Consider the following 26476-nt stretch of genomic DNA (forward strand, 5'->3'; position numbering starts at 1 on the left):
ACTCCATCTGGAGAATTTCTCCTCATTTTTCAAGACCTTGCTCACACGTTACCTCCTCCAAGAAGCCTTCCCTGACTGCACAGGGCATAGTGAGTACCCACCCAGGAAACAGAATGAAGGGCCCAATTCTGCTCAAGTCCCTTCAGGCATGAGTAGTAACCAATAGCTCCTTGAGGACAGAGACTATGAGAATGAAAGAGCAAGACGCAGGGACCATGTGAAGAAAGTAGAACCAAGGAAGACCAGGAACACCCAGGGCAACCAGCGAGGTCACTGCAGAGATGAGGAGAGAGATAAACCCTCACCCCACTTCCAGCTGTTGTCTTCAGGCTTCTTCTGCATGAACTCAGGAGTTCCTTTTATGTTTCCGGCCCTGTGTGCATTTGCTTCCCCCCTACCAGACCTCAGCTCTCAGAGGGCTCTGCACGTCAACAGGCTGTGTTTCAGAGGTAAGTTCTAGGCCTGGGTTGGGGGTGGGGAGGCTGCAGTTACCCATGTGTTCCACACCCACTAGAGGGCACTGTTCCCCACCTTCAGACTTCCTGGAAGGGGAAGCCGATTAGACCTCCAGAGGGAAGAAACTAAGGCAGGGGACACTTCCACCACGCGGCTTCACTAGACAGAAGGACATGCACACACAGAGAAGCTTCAGAGGACAGCGCATCCAGGATGGCAGGACCCGTCTTCCCCCACACCAACACAAAAACCCACACTGCACACCTACACATCACCACACACAGCTCCCTTGTGGGGCAACAAACACACACACACACACACACCCCAACCGCAGTTCCTCCCTCCTCTAACATCCTCTCCCGCCTCATCTTGTTCCAGTAGACCAATCCAAACTTTTCACAGTAATGGGAGGTAAGGACAGTCTCAAGCATCACATGCAGACCCGCAAGCACACAGAGGCCCCAGGAGAAGTGGCCGAGCAGACACCCATGCAGGACAACACCCACTTCTGAACCCTCTGTCCAAGGAGGCAAGCTTTCCCCCGGTCAATCCCTACCCAGTACCTCTCTCAAACTGTGTGTGGCAACTCAGTGGTTTCTGACTTTCTCCGCATCTCTTTCTAAACACACCTCCCCACCCCCCGCCCCGCTGCTGCCAACATCTGTAAAATGTTTCATGCTTTTCAGTGGCTATCTCATGGGATCCTTGTACAACCTAGTGAAATAAGCAGGTTTGAGTAACCTCACCCCCATTTGACAAATGAGGAAACTGAGGCACAGTGACCTGTTCAAGTTTCATGGAGAGCAAGTGGTGCGCATGAGATTAGAATTAGATCATCCCCTTGCAAATCCCTCCTTTATTCTTTCATTTACTCATCAACTATTTCCTGAGTGTCTATGTGCTGAGGACACATGAAGAATATACAATGGACTGGGATCCTGCCCTTGTGGAGCTTACTGTCTAATGCGGGAGACAGACACCATTTTCTAAAAATTGCACAAGTGAATATTTAATTGCAAATCATGGTAAGTGCTATGAAAAGATAATTTGGCTCTATGGGAGGGAGTGACAGAAGGATCTGACCCACCCTAGGGAATCAAAGCAGGTTTCTCTGAGGAAGTGATGCTTGAATTGTGATCTAAAGAATAATGAGAATAAGGAGGAATAATTACGTCTGTATGAGGTGGAGTGGGGGAATATTCCAGAGGGCAGAGTCATGCAAAGGCCCTGAAGACCCCAGATGGATTGGGTGGAGAGCTCAGAGGAGGAGAATATAGCTGGAGAGCCAGAGCGGGGTAAGAACAGGCTGGATAAACAGGCAGGACCCAGACCCCTCTGGGGCCTTGAAGGTCACAGCAAAGATTCTGGTCCAAGGACAATAGGAGGTGCACCATGGAAGGGTTTCAAGTGATCAGAGCAGTGTTTTGAAGAGACAACTTGGGAACAGCCAGAGGAGGTGCTGGAAGACCTGTCAGGAAACCATCGCAGGGTGTAGGTGAGACAGGGAGTGGACCGGCTTGGAATGGGGTGATAGGGTGGAGATGTTTAGGAGCCAAGAGTGGCAGATCCCGTTAAGGGAGGTGAGGGAGATGGAATGTAGGGATGCTTGCTAGTTTGCATAAGTGGCTGAATGGTGGGGTGGCTCACTAGGCCAGGAACACAAGGAAAGGGCTAGTTTGGGAGATAAGATGATGAATTTGGCTTTGCACATGCTGGGTTTTTCGAGCCTCGGGGACATCCAAGTGGAGATGTGAAGAGGGAGATTGGCCACCGGCGCAGAGGCTGGGAGGAAAGAGCCAGACGGAAGCACACATCTGGCCTGCCAGGGTCTAGATGCTGACTGGAGTCATGAGTGAAGACAAGATGGCCCAAGGATAGAAAGTCGAAAGGAAGGAAGGAAGGGAGGGAAAGAGATCGAGCTTGATTTGTCAATATCCACCAAAGCCAAACAGAATCCCAACCTGTGACTTAACCACAGCCCCTAGTTATATACCCAAAATATGAGTACATAGGACAACCAGAAAACATAAGCAAGAATGTTCATGGTAGCTTTATTTATAACAGCCAAAAAACTAGTAACAACCCAAACGTCTAGCAAGAGTAGAATGGACAAATACATTTTGGTGTATTTATATAATGAGATACTACACAGCATTGACAAAGCGCTAACTACCACCACACAAAATGAGACAATCTCAGAGACAAAATCCTAAGCAAAAGAAGACAGGCACAAAAGTGTGCATACTGTATGGAGGATACTGTACTCTAGGAACTTCAAAACAGGTGGAACTTATCTGTACTGACAGAAGTCAGAATAATGGTTAACTCTTGTGGGGTAGTATTGACCAGGAAGGGGCCCAAAGGAACTTTCTGGGGTGTTGGAAATGTTTTACACTTTTTTTTCTTTTTTGAGAGAGAGAGTGTGCGATGAGCGGGGTTGAGGGTAGGGGCAGAGGGAGAGGGAGAGAGAGAATCTCAAGCAGACTCTGTGCTGAGCACGGAGCCAGACGCAGGGCTCGATCTCATGACCCTGAGATCATGACCTGAGCTGAAATCGAGAGTTGGACGCTTGATTGAGCCACGCAGGCACCCCAGGAAAGAACAGTTTAAAGAAGAGGAGGTGGTCAACCATTTTGAATGTTGAGAGATTAAGAATAAAAAATGTTTGCAGGATCTGGCCACATGGAGGTCGCTGGTGGCCTTAGCTCTAACCGTTTTGGTGGAGTGCTGGGGGCGGGCAGAAGGCAGCCTGAAGTGGATTGGACAGTGAGTTTGAGATGAGACAATGAAGACAGTGGACTATATATATATCATTTTTCAGAATTTTGTCCGGGAAAGGAAATGGGGGGGAGGGGCTGGAGGGAGCTGTGGAGTTGAGATACCTTTGGTTTTTGGTTTTTATGTTAACCTCAACCCTGATACATAGTAAGGGCTCAATAAATGTTAGCTGTCATTGTAGCTATATATTTCAAGATGAGAGAATCTTAAGCACGTTTCAGTGTCAACAGGTAGATTCCACTGCAGAGGGACAGACTGACTATAGACAATGGAGAGGCAGAATCTTTAGGGTAACATTCCTATACAGGTAGAAGGAGATCAGATGGAAAGATTAGGTTGAGATTTCAGCCTAGAGAGGAGGGATGCTCCCTTCCGAGAAGGGGGAAGGTCTTGGCTGAGGCTTCTATCTTCTCTATGAAGCAGAAGACAAGGTCATCTGCCGAGGGCGTGAGGGGGGCCAGGAAGGGTGGCTGTTTGAGATGAGTGGAGAAGTCTGCAGTAGTCACTGGGGCCAGCAAGGTGACCCGGAAAACAGGGGGTTGCCAGGGGGCACTGCCCGCCCATTTCAGGATATTGATCATGAGCACAAGGTGATTTCAAGCTGGCCTGTTGTGTGACCTCCTCTGGCAGAGCCTGGCTGCCCCAGAGCCGCCTGAGGAAAGCCAGTGCTGGGCCATCCATAGGGTTGGGGTTTGGCCAAACGGTGCAGTGAAAAGGCAGAGGAGTCAAAAGGCTTTGGTGTGGCCAGCCCAAGTCTGGGGTTCCTTCTCCTTTGCACTCTTGCTTTTGCGTCTTGCCGCCAGCTTCTTTAGAGAGCATGGCAAGCTGGGGGCCGGACACCCTCCTCCCCCTGCTCCACACACCTGCTCCTACAGTCACACACAAAGAAGCTGGACTTCGAAGATCTGAAGTCAAGGTCCCACTCTGGCATTCACCGGCTATGTGACCTCGGGCAAGTCACCCAACATCTCTGAGCCTCAGTTTCCTCATCTCTCAAGTGAAGATATTAATACCTGCCTGCCTCCCAGAATGAGGAGGATCATGAGCTAAAGTAAAGGGAATTTGTAAATTGCAAAGCTCGACTGGAAGAGATGATTAATTTTGCTGGTATGTGCTCTGCATGTGACCAGAGGTTTGCCTGCACACAGGTTCCCTCCCACAACCGCACTAAGTGAGCTGCGTACGCCCCCAAGCACATCCACACACGTCCACTACACACCCTAATCCACATCCACGTTCTTGCACACTCGGGGCACACATGCAGTGAGCGTGTCACAGGAAGGCTGAGTCGGCCGCTGTCCATGGTCAGGGCCACTGCAGCAGTCTCACCCCAGGAAGGTCCCCAGCCTGGCTGGCTGATGCAACGCATCAATTAGAGACGCACACACTAAGCTACATGGCCCAACCTCTCAGCCCCCTCCCCACCGGGACTGCAGCCATGTCAAGGGGGTGCGGGTGAGAGGGATGGGAAGGGTTTTCTTTCCAAGAACTCATAGTAGCTCAGAAAAACTAGCACTTGCCCTCCCTCTCCCCCGGGAGTGGCCTTGGAGAGCCTGGGGTGGCAGTCTCTCCCCTTACAGTTTCTTAAGGGAACTTCCCCTCTAGGTGAATGCACAGCTGTTTCGTGCTCATTTTACAATTTTCCATGAGGAAGATGTCTGATCCATGTGTCTGGGAAAGTCAGTACCACACAGCCATTCCATGCATGGGCCAGGACGGGCTTAGCCAGAGAGTCCCAGAGGCTGGAGGAGGGGCTGCCCCTTGGCAAAGAATAATTTAGCCATCTATTTAGGGCCTCCTTACCTCACAGGAAATTGTGCCTAGAAGCCAGATGGAACTATGCCTAAAATAGAACCCAGGGGGTCCCAGTGTCCAGCCGCATCCTCCGCCAGAACTAGGCACCACTTCTCAGTCTTGCTGTCTGCTTCCCAGTTTTGCCTCCCAGAATCCCCACACAAGGGTACTGACTGGAAGGTTCTCGGCTGCCCGAGGTTAGAAGCTCCTGGAGCCGCCACCTCAGACTTCCAGTGCTGGCAGGCTTGTGCTCCGGGGGCTAGCCAACGGCAGGCAATGACCCCTGCTGGACAGCGGTGGGCTGCGCACCTGCTGCGGGAGGACAGCTCGGCGGAGACGCCCCACAGTCTATAAAACTGGAGTTTCTGAATAGCTGAGCTGGGCTGGGGAGATTGGAAGGACTCCACCTAGAAGTCCAGGGTCCTGTGCTACCTGGCACGTGACTCCCTGTTCCCTACGGCTGCCTTTGTTACCATCCCCACCGCTCAGCTCAGAGCCTCCCTGGGAACCACACTTCACTCTAAGCTCCCTGAGGGCAGGAACCGGGTCTGTCCGCCCCTACACTCTGGCGCCCAGCGCGGGGCCTGGCACTTCGAAGGGGCTCTGTCACAGGAAGGAACCAAGCGGACCTTTGCGTTTCCAACAACCCGGCTCTCCCACATCATGCCCCCTCTCCCCCAGAACTGAAATTGCCTTCCACAAAGTCGAAGCATGCTCAGAAGCAACCTCCGCCCACAGCAAAAACGTGGGACCTCTCGGCAGGCCTCCCCCTTGCTTCTTGGACACACACCAGGTGCAGCAGTGACCATACCTTTGAGTTTTCCGCAGGCTGGGGCAGGAGAAAGGCCCAAGGCTTGGAAGCACTCCTCCTCCCCACCCCCGCATTTCCGACTCTGCCCCCAGAGGCATTTAGTTACTTACATCAATTCCCTATTACTTTAGCCAGCAGCCCAGAGATCAATTAACTGAGAGTAGCCTCTTAGCTAACTGCAGTCTGGGAGAGAGGTGGAGTCCAGAACGGCAGGGGAGGAAGGAAGGAAGGAGAGGGAGAGGAGGTGAGAGAGAGGAAACTACGTTATCCAAAGGATGCTGGTGTGTATAGGTGTATGAGAGAGAGAGACAGAAAGGGAGAGAGAGAGAGAGAGACCCCACCTGGGTCCCCTGGATTCTGGCAACTTCCAGTCTCTTCCCTCCAACCTCAGGTACTTTGGAGGGAGAGAGAGAAAGGAAGGATAAGTCTGGAAGGTTAACCTCTCCACTCCAGCCTCTCTTCTGTCCCGCTGCAATCTGTGCATGCTCCCCTTCCTGCCTCCCCCCCCCCCCCCCCCCCCCCCCCCCTGCACAAAGACCACCAGGCCTCTGCCCCTGGGCAGGGTGCCTCAGGACCCTCCTGCTCTCTACAGCAGTCTGGGCAGCCTTTTCCTTCAGCAGCCCCTCCACTCGCTGCTAGCTGGGGGGAAGAGACCCAGGTAGTGAGGCTGGGCCCTCCCCAGGGACTCCTGGTTTGAGCTGCTATGGGGTGGGAGGCGGGCGAGGCAAGCTAGGGTGTGTGGGTGTGAGGGGTGTCAGTGAAGGGGCAGAGCTAAGTCGGTGATAAGGAAGCCCTCATGCTGGCCTGGCTCTCTCTGGGACCTGCCATCCCTGGTTCAGCTTGCTTTAAGATGGCCTCTCCCACCCCTGTCCAGGTCCCAGGATCACCCACCTACACCCACTGCTTCTATCAGCTTCTCATCCTATAGATGCTCCAGAAGAGTCCTGTCCCCCTCCAGAACCTTCAGGGGATTTCCGTGCCCACCCCCCTCACTCCATCTCTCCTCTAGGGAATTCCTGCCTCCACTCCAGGGTCCTGGGGGGACTCCTATGGACCCCCTCAAGGATTCGTGTCCCCTATCCCTTGTCCCCCAATTCCACCCCCTCCTGAGAGAGAATACTGTCTCCACTGCAGACCCACCCCCAAGATTTCCATTTTCTGCCCTCCCCTTCCTTCTCTTGCAGGGTCCAGAAATTAATTCCCTGCTCTCTCTCCCCCAGGCAAAGGCTCTGGGTCTCAGCTGGAGGAGGAGGATGGCATAGGGCTGACTGGGCAGCCATCTGCCAGCCCCCTCCCCTTGGGGCTGCTCAGCATTCCAGCCACATAGGCGCTCCCACTGCCAGGGACAGATAAGGTGCAGCTGGAGGCTGGCACCAGCTGCGACTGTGCTCACTCCCTCCGGCCCCCACCCAGACACGGGCACACAGCTGCGCCCCTGGTCCCCCTCCATGGAGCCCCTGCCCTGCCTTGGCCTGACTGGCCTTGAGGTGGGGTGGGAGAGCAGAGCCTCAGACCCCGTTGCCCTGGCGACCACGCATCCCACCTCAAAGGAAAAGAGGTGGCCAGGGAAGAGGGGTCCTTGAAAGTGGGTCGTTGGTTGCTTTTTTGGTAGTTCAAGAGAGAGCTACTAAGGTCGACCCTCTGCCTCTTCAGTCTGAAACCAGTTTCGCCCAGATTTAGCCCAGGTTTCCCATATTTATCCCCACTCTCCCAAGCTGACTCAGCTACAGCTGGGGGATGGACCCAGTCAAACACTCTGTGACCACCAGTCCATCCCCCTGTGGTTGAGCTGGATTCAGAAGCACATCTGAGGGGGAACGCTCATCACTGCAGACCCCTGCCAGAGGAGGGACCAGAATATGCCCCTTCCTATGCCTCCTGAACTGTCCTCCATGAGCAGGGTTCTCACAAGTTGGATGATTTTGGCCCTTGGAAACCCACAGCGGACTTCACATGTACCTGTGCACATTTTATTTTGCAAAAACTTTGAGCCAGGGCTTGGACTTCCAGTTAGAACCTCTGTTTCAAAGCAGCAGAAGATGCCAAGACGGTCTCTCCTAAGCTCTGACCCAACAGGCAAATGTTTTCTGTCAGTGCCACATCTGTCCAGGGGCTAGAAACACACCTTTTGACCTAGCAGAGAATGGCAAGGATGGAGAGGCAGATGTTAACTATTAGACCAAAGGAGAAGAGAGAGAAGGTGGAGCCTGTCTACGCCCCTTGGTACCAGGGAGCTGGAGGAGGGTGCCGGAGCCCTTCTTTTCCCCCACGGAGTTGTCAGACATGGACTCACAACCAAACTCCCATCTGTGTAGGAACATCCATAAAGGCAGAAGTGATAGAGTTCCTGACACAGAAACATTGACAGGGAGGTCAATGAGAGAGGGTAGAAGGAGGGGCTGAGAGCCTTGGGTGCAGCCAGATTCCGGGTCAAGTCTTTGACATGGGCTCAAAAACATAAAAAACCTAGTCTTCCCTGGCAACCCAGAACCCAGAAATGCCAGTGCTGGGCCTGCCTGCAGGCTACTAGCTCTCATATCTCCCCCCCCCCCCGCCCCAACCTCACACAAGAGGAAGAACTCAGATTGCTCCAGAACTTTGTGAACCAGTCATATCTCCATCTGACTACTTAGAATTGTCCCCTCAGATAACATGGACCAGTCACATTTCAGTATCTCCATTTTCATGAACCTAACATGTCCTAGCATCATCACCTAGAATCTTTCTGGACCTGAGGGACAAATGGAGCCTCAATTAAACACTTTCTATGGACTATTGTACCCCCACATTATACCTTCTCAGGTTGAGCCAAGTAGTCTGCCCTTCATCCAATACTACAAACCATCCAAGCTAATGGGTTTTCTCTTCCTTGCTGCTCCCTTCTGCTGTGTATTGGGTATGCTGCAGAGGAGGAAGGCTCTGCCTTTCACCCTCAGTTAACTTCTACTACTCATTGGTACATAGTTGGTGAGCCTGGGAACCCTTTGGTCTCAGGCTCTGGAGAATCCAGGACTTTCCCTGTTTTGAGAAAGGATAAGAGGGAAGTGGTTAATGCATCACCCTTTGCTCCCCATCAGCTTGGCTCAGCAAGGAGTATGGTCATGTAACCTTTGTCTGGCAGGATTGACAAAGGCCCACGAAACTGGTCTGCAGAGCAGGGATTAAAGAGATTGGGAATTCTTGTGTAACCTCAGCAGGAAAAAAACAAGCATGACCACGGCTCCAACATTTCTACACAAACAAATGCGGTTCATGCTCCCATAATGCTAGGAGGAAGCAAGCAAGCAGGGGAGAAAATGAGCAGGGAGAAAAGGGAGTCTCTGAGAGCAGAGAATTAGGGGCGGGCATGGATAGCTAGAGGGTCCTAGGGGAGACTGGGTTTTCAAAGAGCAATCACCAGAATTGGAAGTGAACACGAGGACTGCAGGGTCAGCAACAGTAACAAAAAGAGCACACTAGGTTGGATCTTTACAAGACATGAGTTCTAATCCTGAACCTGTCACTAACCAGCTACTTGAGCTCAGGCAACTCATTCCACCTCTCTGTGTCTCAGTTTGTGCATATGTAAAATAGAGATAATATGGCTATTTATCCAGGGGATTGAAGGAGAGCCTACAAAGCATTCTGAAGAGTTACAAGCATCAGTTTCTCATCTGGTGTTATTTTTCACATCTGGCTTCAGGTCCTTTGGTCCCTTTCCAGCCTCTGTCTGGTTGTAACCTCTCAGGAGCCTGTATGACTTGCCCAGGATCACCTGGCACATGAGATACAAGTCAGTTCCCCTAACCCTCCCCGGGATGCTGGCTTTGAGGCAGCCCCATCTGTGGGGAGTGGTGGGTGGGTCTGTGGGGCAGCTCCATTCTTTTTTTTAAGATTTTATTTATTTATTTGACAGAGAGAGAGAGAGCTCGGGCACATACAAGCAGGGGGAGTAGCAGGCAGGAGAGGGAGAAGCAGGCACCCCGCAGAGCAGGGAGCCTGAGAGTGAGATGCGGGCTCGATCCCAGGACCCTGGGATCATGACCTGAGCCGAAGGCAGATGCTTAACTGACTGAGGGGCATCTCCATTTTAAGAAGCAAAGAGATGAAAAAAAGAAGAAGAAGAAGAAGAAGAAGCAAAGGGAGCCTCCAGTTCGGCCATCACTGTGTACCCCAAATAATCTCTCCTTCCTCAGACACTGGCTCTTGTTGGCCAGGAGGGAACCCAATCAGACAGTATGCATGTGTGTGTGGGAGGGGGTGGCACAGAGAGAATTACCTGTCTAGCTATGTGAGAGAAAGCTTCCCTTACTTCCCATGTTTCATGGTGCTTCTCTAACTTAAATTCAAATCACCTGCTAAAATGCAAATTCTGATTCAGTAGGTCTGGGAAGTGGGGTGGCTCAGTCCCGCAGTTCTTTCAATCTCTCTGGTGATGGTCCTCAGACCTCATTTCAAGTAACAAGGTTGCAGCTTACCCACCACCACGTCCAACTCTGACACCTGTGGCCCAAAAAGTAAGCGTGATGGGGTGGGGGTCGAGCCAAGCTCTGTGTGTGTGTGTGTGTGTGTGTGTGTGAGAGTGAGTGAGTGTGTGAGTGTGTGTGAGAGAACCTCTGCGTGTTGTGCACTGAGCGCTCTCTTTCCTGTCATCGTGGTCACGAGGCTGATGCTGAGGCCCTCACACAGAGCAAATGGACCCCGGTGCTGAACCAAGTCCCCCTCCTGACAGAAGCAAACCCCAGGGACACACAGCTTCCTCTCCGGAGTAGCAAGCTTGATGGGAGGTCCTTGGGCTCCTAATCCTCTCCTCCTCCTCAGGGGGCAGGACTGACTCCTGCCCCACACCAGGGGACTCACTCACCACCTTGAAGTCTTCAGCGCTGCAGACCTCCCCCCGGAAGTGGCAGGAGAGCAGCATGTCTCGAATGTCGTGCCCCGCGCGGTCGTAGAACTCGCGCATGTTGAAGGGCTTGGGCTTGAAGCTGCGGAAGTTGGCCTTGTCCTGCAGGATCTCCAGCTGCTTTTCATCTGCCATCTGTGTGTCCGGTATCTCATACCTGGAGGCCAGGGGTGAGCGGTGAATGGATCAGCATGACCTTCCGTCCCTGCCTCCATTTGGCCTCCAGGGTCCCATACCCAACCTTGGTGGGGGAGGTGGTGGCAGGGATCCATCTGGGGTCAGCCATCAGCCCCGGGGATCTGGCCTGGGCATAGGCACAGGAGAGCTGGGTGTGTCCAGAGGACCTGCCCCATGGGGTCTGAGAAGCCATTAGGATGTGCAGTGGCTGCATGGGGAAGGGAGGGGTGGGCAGAGAGATCAAGGCAGGGGCTGTCTTTTACACTACAGTCTCCACCCTTTAAAGATGGTCTGCCCCCAGCCCTCAAGTGAGAAGAAGATCAAGATACACTGGCAGGAAGGTGGCAAAGGTCACTCCAGAGAGGCTGCTGATGTCTCACAGCTCAGGCTGGGTAGGGGCAGAGCTGTTTGGGACTATGCTGCGATCAGAGATAGGGTGCCCTTAATTGCGTTGCTCAGCAGTGCCCCGATTCCTTTGCTGTGAGTGGCAGGTTTGGGGGTGCCTGGGAGACAAGACAGGGTGGTCCGGGCTCTATGGTGGGTTTCGAGAGGCAAGGACCTGAGGGGGGTACCCAGGAGCTGGGGCGCATGCAACTCCGGGAGCCCAGCGAGCAGCCGGGTGGGAGCCGCCCACCTGTTGTTGAGCAGGGCCAGCAGCTCCCCAGCGTGGTACAGGTCATTCTTGGAGACTTGGCTGAAGCGGAACTCGTTGAGGTTGCACAGCGTGACGGCGGGGAAGGTAAGCTGGGAGGCGGCCACCTCGTCGAGCTTGGTGACGTGGTGGTAATGGAAGTAGTACTGCACCCGCTCGGTGCACACACACAGCAGCACGGCCAGCGAGCCCAGGAAGCACAGGGCCCAGAGCGCCCGCTTCAGAGACAGCCGCTCGTAGGAGAAGATGTGCGCCAGGCCGTGCAGCGTGGAGCTGCTAGCGAAGGCCTGGATGCTCACCGGCTGGACGCCGCCCGCCTCCTCCTCCTCGGCCTTCAGTTCCATCCTGACCGAGGGGATCCTGGGGAAGGGGGCGGGGAGAGTCTGTTATCCTGAGATAAGAGTACACATGGAGGTCCCTGCAAAGGCGTCCATTCGGGATCCCCATCGCCAGAGGTCACTGCTTCTGGGGCAGGAGACTTCCCTCGTGTGTGAGCCCAGAGGTGGCTGACCAAGGGACGCACTCCTAGAAAAGGGTTCCTCCAAATGCAGGGGCTCTGGGTTCAGCTCAGGCCAAAAGAATGCTTTCCCAGGCCAGGGGAGACCCCAGTTGTAGACATCCGAGAGCGAGAGGGAAGTCCCAATATTTTTCCACAGGCAGGCACAGGAGTTCCCTCCAGATGTGGGGTCACTCTGGGACAGGAATGTCCACCCCATCCTGGAGACGAAAACTCCCCCAGACGGACAGAACCCAGGGTCAGGAGCTCCTGGCCAAGGATGTCCCCAGGACCGGGCTTTCACCCGGGTAAACTAAACCTGGGCTAAAAACCCCTCAGGGAGGGGGGGAGGGGCCCAGCCCGAGTCCTCACCTGCGGGCGTCTCCAGTTTTAACGGCGCAGGCTGTGTCTATGTTTGGGGTGGGGGGTGGGGGGTGGAGGGCAGCCCGAGGTGGATGCATGGTGGCGGGGAACGCGGTTCCCTATGACAGCTAGCTGTCCCCGCCCCGGACGCAACCCCCCTCCAGTCCAGCTTCTCGACGCAGCCAGATCCCCTGCTCGGCCCCCGCCCCCCTCCCCAGCCACCGAGCCGCCCCAGCAGCTGGGGAAAGCGAGAGGGGAGGAAAGTCCTGGCTTCGCGGCGCTGGGGAGTCCCGCAGCCAAAGGCGGAGGTATCGGAGACCCACCTGAGGGGGCTTCGGGAACCCGGCAAGCGGCGGCGGGTCCTGGGGCGCGGGGCCGGACGCGGGCTCAGCGCCGAGCCGCGGAGGGGCTCATGGCCCGGAGCGGGAGCCCGCGGCTGCCGCGGCACGCCGCGCAGAGCCCTGCAGGGAGCGGCCCGCCCGGCCCGGCTCGGCTCGGCTCCGTCCGCTCGCCCGCGCGCGCTCGCTCGCTCGCCAGCCTCGGCTCGGTCCGCCCGGGCTCGGCGCGGTGCGCGGTGCTCTCAGCCCCGGGATCTGCAGGGATCCATCGTCCGGCCGGGAGGCGGCGGGAGGGAAGGCGGAGGGGGGAGGGGAGAGGGTGCGCGTGCGCGCCTACGAGTGTCTGCGAGGGTGTCTCTGGCCCGGTGTGCGCGCGGGGCCCCCGGACGCGGGAGCGGGACCGAGGGCTCCCCCCCTCCACGGCTGCCTCGCCCCCTCCTCCCGGCCGCTCTCCGCGGCTCTGCCTCCCTCCGGTCCGGGAGCCGTCTCCCTGCCTGCGAGGCCCTATGGCTTGTGTGTGTGACTATGTGTGGCGTGTGTGCGCGCGCGCGCGTGCCCCCGCGCGCGAGAGGGAGGGAGTCTGCCCCCAGCGTCCCCCTCCCCGCGCTGTCTCCTTCGGATCGATGCTCCTGCCTCTGCTGCTGCTTCCTCTGGTGGCACGCGCGCGGGCGGGCGGGCGCGCGCGCGCGCGCGCACACACACACACACACACACACACACGCAAGCTCCGAGTCACACTTGACTGATTCAAGCACTTGCTCGTATGGAGACACAGACACTCATAAGACCAGAGTCACACCACGCCACTCACAGTCACACACACACACACACACACACCCCACAGATACCACACATCCCAGAGGTCTGGCCTACAGGGTAGGCACTCAGGAGCTTACACTTATTCACACCTGTTCTTATCCCTGCTCCCACCTATGTGTGACATGTACACACATGCACATATGTAAACAAACACAGCTTGGCTGCCCAAACCCCATCCTTGTAGCCTTGAGCTTGCCTTTACAGGGTGGCATGTTTGTAGCCCCTCACTGCCAAACCTCTAAAGAAGGAGCATAAAGAAAGAAGAGATAGCCAGAGGTCAAGGGAATTTGGACAGAAGTCAAGAAGCAGGGAAAGAGAAGGGGGTGGGATGAGGTGGGAAGGTGGAGGGTTAGGAGGGTGGGGATGGACAGGATGAGGAAGGGATGGAAGGAGGAGCTGTACTCAGGAATGGAGCAGAATTCTGGGGCACTAAGCCCAGGCCTGGGGGCTGCTCCTATAGCTCTCACTTCTCTCCTTCTCTCCCTTCCTTCTCCTCCCTGAGAGGCCTTGGGGGGCCCTCCCTATCCAATTAACAGAGAAGGAGCAATCAAAGGGAAGTTGTTAATTTGCTGATGCTCATTAGGGGCTCTTAGCACGGAGACTGTTGAGGTCTGATGGTGTCAGATGATGAGGAAGGGGGTGTGGGGGACCAGAATTCTATCTCTAGCAACTCCTTCAATCCACTTGCAGGTTGGCACAGCTCTGGCAGAAGGAAGGTGAGAGATGTGTTCCCAGGGCTTTAAGTGAGAAGAAAGAACTTGTAATGAGAAGAGTGGCACAATGGAAAGAAGTTGGATGAGAAGTTGTGAGGTGTTGGGGGCAGGGGGTACATGAGAAAGCAGAGAAGGGAGCTGGAGATCCCTATAGAGGGTGTGGGCTTAGGACCCCAGGAGGGAGAGTGGGATCCATTTACTAGGGGCCTGCTCATGGTGCTACCAAAGGGAAGGGAGGATCTTGAGTTCCGGTATTGAGTTGGGGAGCTGTCCAGCAGCACCAGGCGGTGCTGGAGGGCTGCCATATCCCTGGGCAGCCACTGGGTGGCAGCACTGTTCCAGATACTTAGAATCAACCCAAGGGGGCATTTGGGAGTGGGAATTTGACCCCAAACAGGGACGGGGGGAGCATGGGGCAGGATTCTTGAATTCCAAGTGTCTCAGGAGAGGGGAGGACCATCTTGGAGCATCTGTAATTCCCATAACTCCCCACCCTCGCAGGTTGAGTGACACATGGAGCTTCCTCAAATGGCTGCAAATTGCTTCAGTCACCTGGGATGTTATTGAGGGAGCAGCGGGGGTGGAAGGAAGGTGATGAGGTGAGGTGGAGGCAGACAAGGACTAATCGAGGCCAACGAGCAGCCTCAAGAGTCTGAGGGAAGATAAAAGTTGTGAATCAGGTAATCTCAGCTTCCAGAACTGGCCCTGTCATTCATTAGCATGGGCAGGTCTCTTGACCTCTCTGAGCTCAGTTTCCTCATCTGTAAGATGGGGATAATATTTATTTCACAGGAATTTCTGAGGATTATATAAGCTCATGCATAGAAAGTGTTAGCACATTAGCTTGTACCTAGTAAATACCCAATAAGTAACTATTATTAGTAGCATTAGTGTTTAGATCCAGCCATAAAAGCACCAGACTCTGAGAGCGGTTCGCAACCCAGGCTGCACGTTTGAATCACCTAGGAAGCTTTTTAAAGTGATGCTGTGGCTCCACCTTAGTCCAATTAAATCAGAATCTCTGAGTGTGCGGCTCAGATTTCCCAGCTTTTCAAGACCTCTAATAAATAGCAGCCAGTCTTGAGAAACCTCGATCTTGAGAATCCACAGGTCTGAACCAAGGCTTCAGTATGGTTCCTTGTATGACAGGCCCAGACTCAGAAGTTCTTTCTTTTTTGTTTTTTAAAGATTTTATTTATTTCAGAGAGCGAGCAGGTGCCTGGGTGGCTCAGTCGGTTGGGCATCTGGCTGCGGCTCAGGTCATGATCTCAGGGTCCTGGGCTTGAGCCCTGGATCTCATGCATTGGGCTTCCTGCTCAACGGGGAGCCTGCTTCTCCCCCTCCCTCTGCCCCTCTCCCCTGTGTGTGCACGCTCTCTCTCTCAAATAAATAGAAAAAAATCTTAAAAAAAAAAAAAAAGAGACAGAGCACACGAGTGGGGGTGGGGTTGGGGGAAGGGCAGAGAGAGAAGCAGACTCCCTGCTGAGCAGGGAGCCCAGGCGGGCCTCAATGCAGAGGCAGGGCTTGATCCCAAGACCCTGGGATAAGGACCTGAGCCCAAGGCAGATGCTTAGCCGACTGAGCCACCCAGGCGCCCTGGAAGTTCTTTCTTATGCACAACCTAAGTACATCATGTTATTGTTTCCTCTTCATTTGAGGTGAGATGGATCCCCCCCGCACAGATGCCCCCCCATCCCTGCCCTGTACATTTCGGCAAACCTACACTGTGTGAAATCCCAGGATTGGCCCTGGGGACATGGTGAGGAGTGGCATGGTCACTGTCTTCAAAATTTTCCAGTGTCAAAGGAGAGGTGGATGTGTTGACAAGTGACTCTAGTGCAAAGGCCAGGAGTGAAAATGAGGGATGGGCCAGGGCTGCCGGCATGGAGTGGCAGAGGGGCAAGTCATACTGACAGGGGTTTGGGTTGAAAGGATGAGGAAAAGGGGTAGTTGACTTCAGCAAGATGACACTTGAGGGATCCAAGGACTGTGATTAGTGTCCCACTGCTCCTTTCTGCTTCTCTGGACCCACCTACCTCTTATGCAGGATGTGACAGATCCTAGCTCCTTCACCCTCCTCGCAGTCCCTTGCCCACACGTTCCTCCTCTCTGGCTCCTATAGTCCCTAGACCTCAGTGTCCTTTCTGCCCTGGGGCTGAGAGAAAAGTAGGCCTGGAAATATTCCTCCCTCCACTGGCATGAGACATCTGGCCAGGACCCCCCCAGCCCCCCACCCCTCCCCCACCCCCCACCACCAGAGCTTTGGCCTTCTGCTGACCTGGGATTCAAATCCCACCTCTGTCACACCAGTGCTGTGTGATTATGGACAAGTTACTCAACCTGTCTGAGCCTCACTCTTTCAGAGTGGCTATCTGGCTAAAGCTCACAAGGATGAAATAATGTGTGCCTAGTAAACAGTAGGTGTTCCATCAATAGTAGCAAGTATTATTTTCACCCCGGAGAGGCTGATGGGGGCAAATTCCCCATGGACACTTCCTTTGCTGATGGCCCCATCTGCTCTAGGTACAGAAGCACCCTCCAGCCTCTCAGAGACAAGGGGGAAGGGAGGAGGGCAAAGAGGGGGGCGAAGCCCCCTGGGACTCCCAGGCAGCTCTTCTCTGCTCCCGCATGCGTGAAATCACACAAGCCCCAATCTGTCTGCATCCACTTCGTCTGCCAGCTCAGCAAATGCAGAGACAATTAAGGAGTTAATTAGCAGGCGGGTGGGAAGGGGCTGTGGACCTGAGGCTGATGGGACCCATCAACACACTCCTCCCTCACCCCTCTGGGTTCCACGTTGCCCCCTGTGATTCTCATCTTCCCCCCCTGCTTTCTCTTTTCTGGTTCAAATGCTCCCCTTACCCTCCTGGCTCATTTCTCTGCTACCCTCGCCCTTTCCCTTCAACCCCATGCTGTTTTCCTCTCTTCTTACCTGTCCTGTCTCTGATCTCTCTCCTCCCCCATTTAGCTTGCCCTCCCTTTCCCTTTCCCACCCAAGTCATTGCCTCTTCCATCTTTTGGGGCTCACCCTTCTCCCCATGTCCTCCTCTTCCTCTAGCCCCACTTCACTCTCCACCTCTTCTCCCTCTGCCCTCATCACTCCTCCTCTCCAACTTGAATGTGGGTCTCAGAGAATGTGGCTTGTTCACTCATACAGAGTGCTGCGGGGCTCCAGGAGACAGGGGGTTCAAGGTCGTCTGCCAGGCTGAGTCCTTACCTCTGTCATTTGAAGGGGTCTCCTCTGGTCCTTACCTTCTCCTAGCACCTCTCACTCCTGACTCTTTGGAGGGGTGGTATCTGTCTCTTTCCTACGTCAGTGCCTCTCTGGGGGCTCTCTCCCCAAACTGCTCCTGCTGACGTTCTGAGTCTTGGCAGTTCTTGTGCACATCCAGGACCATGCTGGACCCTTCTTTTTTCTCCCTTCCTCCCCACGGAAGGGGGCCAGCAGATGGGCACTTTTCTTCCATCATACATCCCAATTTGTGTGTCATCATGACACTCAGGGAGTCATGGCTTCAAAAGAAAGGGATGATTAAAGAGAAAACAGAGAGATTGAGAGACAGAGAAAGGCAGAGTGCAAGAGACAGGTGGAGAAATTGGGGCCAAGGCAGAGATTAAAAGGGCAGATGTTGGTGGGGGTGGGGAAGGAGGAGGGAAGAGAGATTGAGGGGGAGAGAAAGGATGAGGAGAAGGTGGTAATAGAGACTGCAAGATAGGGAAGAGACCGCTAAGGTCCCATCCCTGCTTTAAAATGCTGGCTCTTTGAAGAGTGAACAAAGGAGAAACAAAAGACCCACAGAGTGCCTGGGCCTTTTCCTCTTCCAGGAAACTTCCCTGGTTAATCCCTCACCCTAGCACTGACCTCCCATTCCCTGCTGCACCAGCTGCCTTGGTCTCTGTTTCATGAGCTCTGGCTGCCCTGAGAGCAGGTCTGTCCTCGCACCCCCTCCTCAAGGTGAAGTGCTTCCCCAGAGTGGGTAGTAGCTATCTAGACCTCCACGGGAGGGAAGGAGGTAAGGGTTGTGGACAAGGCAAATGGAAGGGGGCGGTGACTGTGTTCTACCCACACTCAGTAGATGCCCTGGATCCTGGGTTCCTTGAGGGCAGGGACTGCATCGGCAGCTCCAGGATGCCAGGACTTGGCCCTGGCCTGGCACTTATAGCTGCTCAAAAGTGTTTAGTGAGTTGCATAAATGAGGAGCATCCCTGGGGGCCATAGCTGGGTCTGAGGGTCCCTTGGGCTTGGGGACATCCTCCATCCTCTGCATCAATTGGCCCAGTGGGGCACTTATGTCTGTGAGCTGTCCCTCAGCTGAGCGCAGTCCTCCCCTCTCCCTGCCCACCCCCCCCCATCCCCACCCCAGGAGGACCGTTCCACAGCCCATGCCTTTCCCCATAGACCCTCCTCCCACCTTACCCAGGCCCCTCTGGAAGGCGCAATCTCAGCGCTCAGGGCAGCCTTTGAGCAGGAGGAGGAAGTGCCGGTGAATAATTCATGGGGCTGGGAGGCCCTTATCTCCCAGGCCGGCCCCACCCGGGGCCCCTGAGCTGGGCCGCTGTCCCGCGGCTCCCCGCTTTATCTTGACGCCCAGCTTGTAATGCAGCCCGCCATATCACAGGCAGAAGGGGAGATTAATTTTCTGGTTTTGCATGGGTGGGGAGAAGGAGGGGGTGTGGGGAGGTGCTGGGGAGCAGAAGCTGGGATCTTTCCGATTTCAGACTCCAGCGGCTTAATCCTCTCCCAGGCCTGCAGGAAGGGGAGGAAGAGGGTGTTGCAAGCCAAATTTCATCATCAGCGGCAGCCCCAACAGAGGGAGGAGGAGGCGAGGGGCAAACAGAAGGGAGAAGCAGGGCTCTGGCGCAGAAAAGGGAGTTGTTTGGAAACAGGGTAAAAGGCAGCCCTCTCAGCCTGGGCTTACAGACTGCTCGGCTTGTCAGGAGAAGAGCCTTGGGCACGTGGGGCGCACGTGTGGGCACACATATGTGTACACACAGGAGTTCTGGGCACATGGGCATACCTCTTAGGGAAGTGGCACCAGCATTAGTGTCTGTCACACCTCACACGGGGCCTGGCACAGGAGAATCCAAAAAAAAAAAAAAAATGTTGACTGACTGAGGGGTTGAATGTCTGGGAGAATGCTGATGAGCTGAGCAGATAGAGCTCCACATGCTCCTGGAATGTGGCTCTGCCATTTTTCCACCTGCCCCAGGGGCCCTGGCACACACAGACTGCTGGCTCCTTTGGTTTCCTGTGCCTCTAGGGTCTACATAGGCCAGCGAGGGTGGGGACAGGCCTGGGGAGCCTGGAGGTCCCTGCTGCTTCTGCTTAGATGATACAATCACCCCCGAGCTAGAGGAATCTAACACCTGTTCACTGAGCGCCTCTTAATGCACCAGGACCTGGGCCCGGCAGCCATGAGTCCCTCAAGATCAATATTAGAAGTGAATCTCACCTTCAAGGAGCTTATGGCCCCACTGGGAGGACCAGACACATAAGTAGTGGACTGCGATGCATGACAGAATGTGATGCTTGCCAGGAAAGAACTACTAATCAAGTGCTCCAAGGAGGAAGAGAGTTGAAGATGACCAAGAAAGTGTCCTGGAGGATGGAGCATTTGAGATGGGTTTTGAAGCATGGGTAGGAGTTTGAGTTAGCCATAATGGCATATGAAGGAGGCAAGGCATTTTAGGAGGAGGAAGAAATGGGAGAAATGGTCATAGAGGCTGAGGGTGAAGCAAAGAGATAGTGACTTTGTCTGGTGGGTGAGGGGGAATAGTGAGGACCGAGGTTGGGAAGCAGGCAGAGGTGAGGACATGAAGGTTCTTGACATGTGGAAGGAGCTTGCATTTGTCTGGGGTCATTGGGGAGCAATTGCAGGGTTTTGAGCAGGAGGTGGCATAATTAAAGTGGTACTGGGGGAAGATAAAGATAGCCAACATTATTGAGCTGTTGTGCGCTGGGTATTGTTCTAAGTGTTATGGAAGCAATTTTCTCATTTAATTCTCACAGCTCCCCTCTAAGTAGGTGGTAATATTATCCCATTTTATAGATGAGCACATGGGGTCATAGAGGTCTTGGCAAGAGGATGGGAATTAATTGAAGACAGCAGAAATCACAGATGGGAAGTTTAGGATGATAAATTCTTTAATGTCTCAAGCACTTTGGGGAATGGAGGGGAATACTCATTTTTTTTCTACTTTGATGTCTAATTTATTAATCTTTACTCAATTATTAACATTTCCCTAAATATTCTCATACCACTTATACAACCAATAAATAAAAAAACGTATGAATTTGGCAAATTGTATTTCCCCAAATATTTAAACATTGACTGCAAATGGAATTAATTCAACTCTTCATAAATCAGGTTTTCTTAAAAACTTTCAACATCTTAAAGAGCAGACAAAACAAACAATATTACTGGGTGCCTGGGTGGCTCAGTCGGTTAAGTGTCTGCCTTCGGCTCAGGTCAGGATCCCAGGGTCCTGGGATGGAGTCTTGCATCCCACATCGGGCTCCCTGTTCAGCGGGGAGCCAGCTTCTCCCTCTGCCCCTCCCCCCACTCGTGGTCTCTCTTTCTCTCCCTCTCTCAAAAATAAATAAAATCTTAAAAAAACCCAAATAATATTACAATGGTTGTCCCCCCTCAAAAGCCCATTACAAAAACAATATCATGAATTTAAATTTCTTTGTTCAATATTTCTAATATTATTTTCTTCATTCTTATTCTCTTTTCTTCCTGGGGCAGGATTTTCCTGACTTAACCTAGAGAGTCAAGGTTTACTGGCTCCAGCAGGCTGAGGGTGCAGATTGGGTTGCCTGGGGTTGATCTGGGACCAGGCACAGGGTCCTGGTAGGGTGGGGCTTCCAGAGAGATTCTCCTGGACGTCATTATGCAGCCCTTCACCTATTTCATCAGGGAACTGTCCTCTTTATGCTTGGACCAATCACAGATTCTGAATTTTTGTGTGTGACCCTAATCTTTTCCCCAGAATAATTCTACTTCTGAGTGCCTTATCTTTACAGTACAGCCCACTGTTTTCGGAGTGGGGCCTGGTCTGGTTCAGCTAAGTCTAAAGCCCTTGGTCAATTGGTTAACTGGAACTACATCCTTCCCTTCAACTCTGCTGCTAAGACCTACACTATTGTGAGCTAGGGCGCTGAAGCAAGGGTCTAAGATGAGGCATTAAAGGCTTGAATTAAAGCAGTGGCAATGGAAATAAAAAGGAAAGGACAGTTTTCAGAGACTCCATGAAGGCAAAATTGACTTCTATTTAATGGAAGAGAATAGTTTACCTCATAGAATCAAATAAAAATACATGTGAAGGTCCTTTGTGGCGTATAAGAACCACTAAATCCGAGTTGTTTTTGCTTTTGTTATTATGTTACCATTTTGAGATGGCCAAGGACAAAGCCTTAGGGAGTTCACCCAAATTTAAGGGGTGTGCAGCAGGATGGGAGGCAGGAAAGGAGGCTGGAAGAGAAAGGGAACTGAGGAAGATGGTCAAAGAGAAGAACCAGGAGAGAGAGGTGTGGTACAGACCAAGTGGGTGGGAGGCATGAGGACAGTCAGGTGTATCTTCTGGAGGTCCAGGAGAGAAGAGGCTAAGGTATGAATGAGGGTGGGGACAATATGGGTGTGTTGGGAGGAAGGAAGGAAACAAAAGAGGTGAGTGATATCTTAGAAGTGGCAGATGGGGACTGTCTGGACAGGCTGATGAGGGCCAGAGCGGGGGCCAGCAATTCTAAGGTCATGCACCTCAGGGTGGGGAACCTGGGCAAATGCAGGAAAGGAAGGTTGGGGTGGCCCTGGGGCCCTATGGTGCACAGAGCGAAAGGCTCCCCACTATGACCAGGTTTGACTATCCTTTGCAGACACTATTCTGTCAGCCACATGGCCCTTGGCCTTGTAGCCAGGCCATCATCCTCCACTCAACCTCCACCATTCTCATGGGAATTAGAACCAGAGAAGTTCAGAACTGGCGGGGTCTTCAGAGGTCATCTGATCTATCCTCCACCTTCAACTACCACCATTAAACAGATGAGGACATTGAGCAGAAGTGGCATGGTTAGTGAGTGACAAATCTGGGATTAGAATCCTGGTCTCCTTACTCCCAATCTAATATATTTTACCCCTGTCACTCAACCTGATGATTCTACTGCAAGAAGACTTGGGTCCATGACACCCAATATCACCTGGCTGCTTAAAGAGACTTTTCCAGATAATAGGCTTTATTTTGGCTTACCAGACCTAAAAACCTTGGCACTGGGGTAGGATTAGGGGGCTTAGTGATAGTCATGGAATGTATGAGACATCAGAAAAGATGAGCCTCTTCTGTGCTTATCAAAGAACAGAGGTAATATTGGGGGGATTTTAAGAAATAGCAGGTAGTCAGAAGTGGGGAGAGATTAGAGGAAGGAGCTAGAGGCAGGGGGGACTGGAGAGGATGGGCTACCCTGAGCTTAGCAAAGCTCTAGCCTAAAGCCTATGTGAAGAATTGAGAGAGGGAAGATAAAGTGATGGTGGTGGTGGGCTTTGTCTTATGGGAATGTGGAGCAAGAGACTGAGGACGTGAGGACTCAGTATAGGGTCAGGTGGATGGCTTTATCCAACTTGCGAGAACAGCAGCCCAGCCCCCAAACTGGCAGCACCTCTCTGTCTCCCTTAGGCCTCTGACCACTCTCTTCTTCCTTCCTTTGATTGCTGGTGGTAATTGCTCTCGATTTGGCCATTACTTAGCTCATTAATTGCCCAAAGGAGAACATCAGCCTAGGGTGAGGGTGATTGGCAAAGAAAGCAATAGGGAGGGAGGACTCTAGGGGAAGGGATATGGACATGGGCCTGGGATGGGGCTGGAGTGCAGTGGAGGAGAGCGGGTCTTGTGTATCTGGCTCTAGTCAATGGCACTCCTCTGCCCAGATCTAGTTTGGAGGAACCACTTTTCAACTTTAATTTGGACACTAATACTTTCACTCTCTGACACCCTACCATCCCTGATGCAATCATACTCTCCATCTTTCCTCCTCCACCATCATCATTACCACCATCACCATTGTAATAGGCAGCCTCTAAGGTGACTCCCACTGGCCACTGCCTCCCAGCATTCATGCCCTTGTGTAATCCTATCCCCTCAAGTATGGGCTGTATTAGTGTTGGGGAGGATGTGGAGAAAAAGGAACCCTCGTGCACTGTTGGTGGGAATGCAAGCTGGTGCAGCCACCGTGGAAAACAGCATGGAGTTTCCTCAAAAAGTTAAAAATAGAACTACTCTACGATCAAAAAAAACAAAAACAAAAACAAACAACTACTCTATGATCCAGTAATTGCACTACTGTGTACTTACCCAAAGAAAACAAAAACACTAATTTGAAAAGATATATATGCACCCCGTGTTTACTGCAGCATTATTTACAATAGCCAAATATGGAAGCAACCTGTGTCCATCAAGAGACAAATGGATAAAAAAGATGTGATCTGTGTGTGTGTGTGTGTGTGTGTGTGTGTAAAGAATATTATGCAGCCTTAAGAAAGGATGAGATATGCCATTTGTTACAACATAGATGGACATAGAGGGTATTATGCTAAGTGAAATAAGTCAGACTAAGATACCATATGATTTCACTCATATATGGAATCTAAGGTAACAAATGAATAAACAAAATAAATGCAGAATCAGACCTCTAAATACAGAGAACAAACTGATGGTTGCCAGAGTAGGGGGGGGGAAGGTGGGCAAAACGGGGAGGGGGAGATACAGGCTTCCAGTTATGGAGTGAACACGTCAGGGGGATGAGAGGCACAGCGTAGGGAACAGAGTCAGATGTACTGTAAGAGCGTTGCATGGTGACAGACGGCAGCCACACTTGTGGGGAGCCCAGCACACACATAGAGAAGTTGAATCACTGCGTTGTACACCTGAAACTAATGTAACATTGTGTGTCAGCTATACTCAAATAAGAACTTTTTTTAAAGTATGGGCTGTATTTATTTATTTATTTTTTTTTTAAAGATTTTATTTATTTATTTGACAGAGAGAGAGAGATAGTGAGAGAGGGAACACAAGCAGGGGGAGTGGGAGAGGGAGAAGCAGGCCTCCTGCGGAGCAGGGAGCCCGATGCGGGGCTCGATCCCAGAACCCTGGGATCACGACCCGAGCCGAAGGCAGACGCTTAACGACTGAGCCACCCAGGCACCCCAGTATGGGCTGTATTTAATAACTCATTTCTAGTGACTAGAATACAGCAGAGGTGATGGGACGTTACATCAAGATTAGGTTACAACGAGACTGTAGCTTCTGTCCTGGGTGCTGTCTCACTTGCACTGAGGAAAGCCGGCTGCCATGTTACCAGCCTACCCCTACAAATGGGGACAAAGAACTGAGGGAGGCCTCAGGCCAACATCCAGCAAGGCCCCAGAGCGCAAGAGGAACTGAATCCTGCCGACAACCACGTGTGTGAGTTTGGAAGCAGATCCTCCCCCGGTGGAGACTGCAGACGAGACTGGAGCCCCTGCTGACGCCTTGGTTGCAGTCTTATGAGAAAATGAGCCAGAGGGACCCACCTAAACCATGCCCAGCTTCCTGACCTGCAGGAACTACAAGATATCAGTTGGGGACTCTCTTGTGGGATCAGGACACGTTCATAAAAAGTGAACAGTAAATCAAGGAAGTCTATCCTTATTGCCATTTTGCATGGTAGGCAAGGCTTCATGGAGGCCTCAAAGGATGGGTGAGATCTAGATAGGCAAAGGGGGAGGGGAAGACATGAATCAGCCTGATGTGTCAGGCGGAAAATAAAGTGAGATCTGGCCAGAGGGGAGGACCATGCAGGGGGCAGTGGGAAATGAAGTTGGAACCGGAAAAGAAGCACATGAAGGTATAATGCATTTGTGTGGGGCTCTACACTTCCCAAAGTATTCTCTGTGCTCAGCTGGCTAAGTAGTGCCATCCTCTTAAAGCTCTGCCCAGGTTTCCAGCTCAGCCAAAGGAACCAGGCCTGGGACTGAAGCTTCAAACCTTTTGCTCCAATTGGAGGCAGCATGGAGTGATGTTGTCCAGCCCACCTGAGTCACACATCCTTCCGGCATATAAAAATGGGCAAGTATCCAACCTCGCGTTGGTTACATCTCCTTCTCAGGCTGATGTAGAGACCAGATATCATATGAAAAACACTGCAGATGTTTCTGGGCAGCCTGGAAATGAATATTAATTCCATCCCCTAGGCTCCCTGCACCCTCCCCTGCCTAGCACCTTGTCCATTTGCCTGGAGGCTGGGCAGAAGTTGCCTCATTTGCATCCATTGCACAACTCCAGAGGGCAGTTAGCTTATAAACATGAGGATAGGAGGTTGGAAAGACACACTATTGACCAGCGCTTCTAAAACCTCCCCCTCCAGAATGTCTTCCAGGATTGGCCCAGGAGAGTCAACTCCTTAGTTCAGGTCTATCTGACCAAAAAAAAAAAAAAAAAAAAAATTCCCCTCATCTGCCTTTTCCAGAGAAACTATTCCGTCTGCCCACTGGGGTGGGTGGGGCCCAGAGCCACGATCCTAAAGCTGGAAGGAACCCTCTAGAGCTTCTGGATGAAGCTCAGGCCCATCCTCGGCCAGGGAACATACCAGAATCCCCATGTAACAAGGACACAATGCTATGCCACACTGTTTACAGTTTTCTCATCCTGAGGCTTTGTTGACACTCACCACCACCCTAGGACATAGACAGGCCTTATTATTTGCTTCATCCCCACTTTATAGATGAACAAATGGGAGCTCAGAGAGGTTAAGTGACGTGACCCAAGAGCACTGAAGTGGTGAACGGCTGAGCTGACCTCAGGATGCCAAATGCCCTGTGGTCCCCCAACCCCACCCTGCCCCAGGCTTAGAGACGCTCAATGACTTGCCTGAAGTCCCTCATAGACGCTGCAGGGGGCTTAGAACCCAGGCCTCCTCTCCAGCCCCCAGAGCAGGGTTCTTTCTGCTCCATCACCCTGCACTGGGTAGAAAAACTGCTTGGGGAAAGCACAAGTTTGGCAGTGAGAAGGGAGAAATGATGGGAGGGGAGGGAGGAGGGAGCTGCAACCCTGCAGATGACTGCAGAGGATGGGGTCGATATGGAGATGGGAAGGCTAAGACTCTGGGGTCCCCAGGTGGCTGGGCTGGGACCAGCCCTCCCCACTCCATCAGGCCTGAGGCTGCAGGC

General features: G+C 52.8%; 2 protein-coding genes across 4 annotated transcripts in view; one reads left to right on the forward strand and one right to left on the reverse strand.

The window, feature by feature from the left end:
* The window catches only part of ASIC1 (acid sensing ion channel subunit 1), a 43206-nt gene that overhangs the window by 11365 nt on the left and 5365 nt on the right, over positions 1 to 26476 (reverse strand). For 2 of the 3 annotated variants that reach the window (XM_032420545.1, XM_032420546.1), the window contains exons 2-3: positions 11533 to 11910; positions 10683 to 10878 (exon numbers count right to left, since the gene is read on the reverse strand). In XM_032420545.1, the coding sequence (XP_032276436.1) occupies positions 10683 to 10878; positions 11533 to 11894 (558 nt within the window). In that variant the 5' untranslated portion in view covers positions 11895 to 11910. Of the gene's footprint in view, positions 1 to 10682; positions 10879 to 11532; positions 11911 to 12732; positions 12847 to 26476 lie in introns of those variants that run through there. The other variant, XM_032420544.1, reaches the window with a different exon arrangement.
* Positions 12699 to 26476, forward strand: part of RACGAP1 (Rac GTPase activating protein 1) — a 49113-nt gene continuing 35335 nt past the window's right edge. Inside the window, exon 1 of the mRNA XM_032420541.1 lies at positions 12699 to 12717. The gene's annotated coding sequence lies outside the window, so the exon portion shown is untranslated. The remainder of the gene's footprint in view (positions 12718 to 26476) is intronic.

This window comes from Phoca vitulina, unplaced genomic scaffold (assembly GCF_004348235.1).
Source record: "Phoca vitulina isolate PV1807 unplaced genomic scaffold, GSC_HSeal_1.0 scaffold23, whole genome shotgun sequence".
In the NCBI taxonomy this organism is placed as follows: Eukaryota; Metazoa; Chordata; class Mammalia; order Carnivora; family Phocidae; genus Phoca; species Phoca vitulina.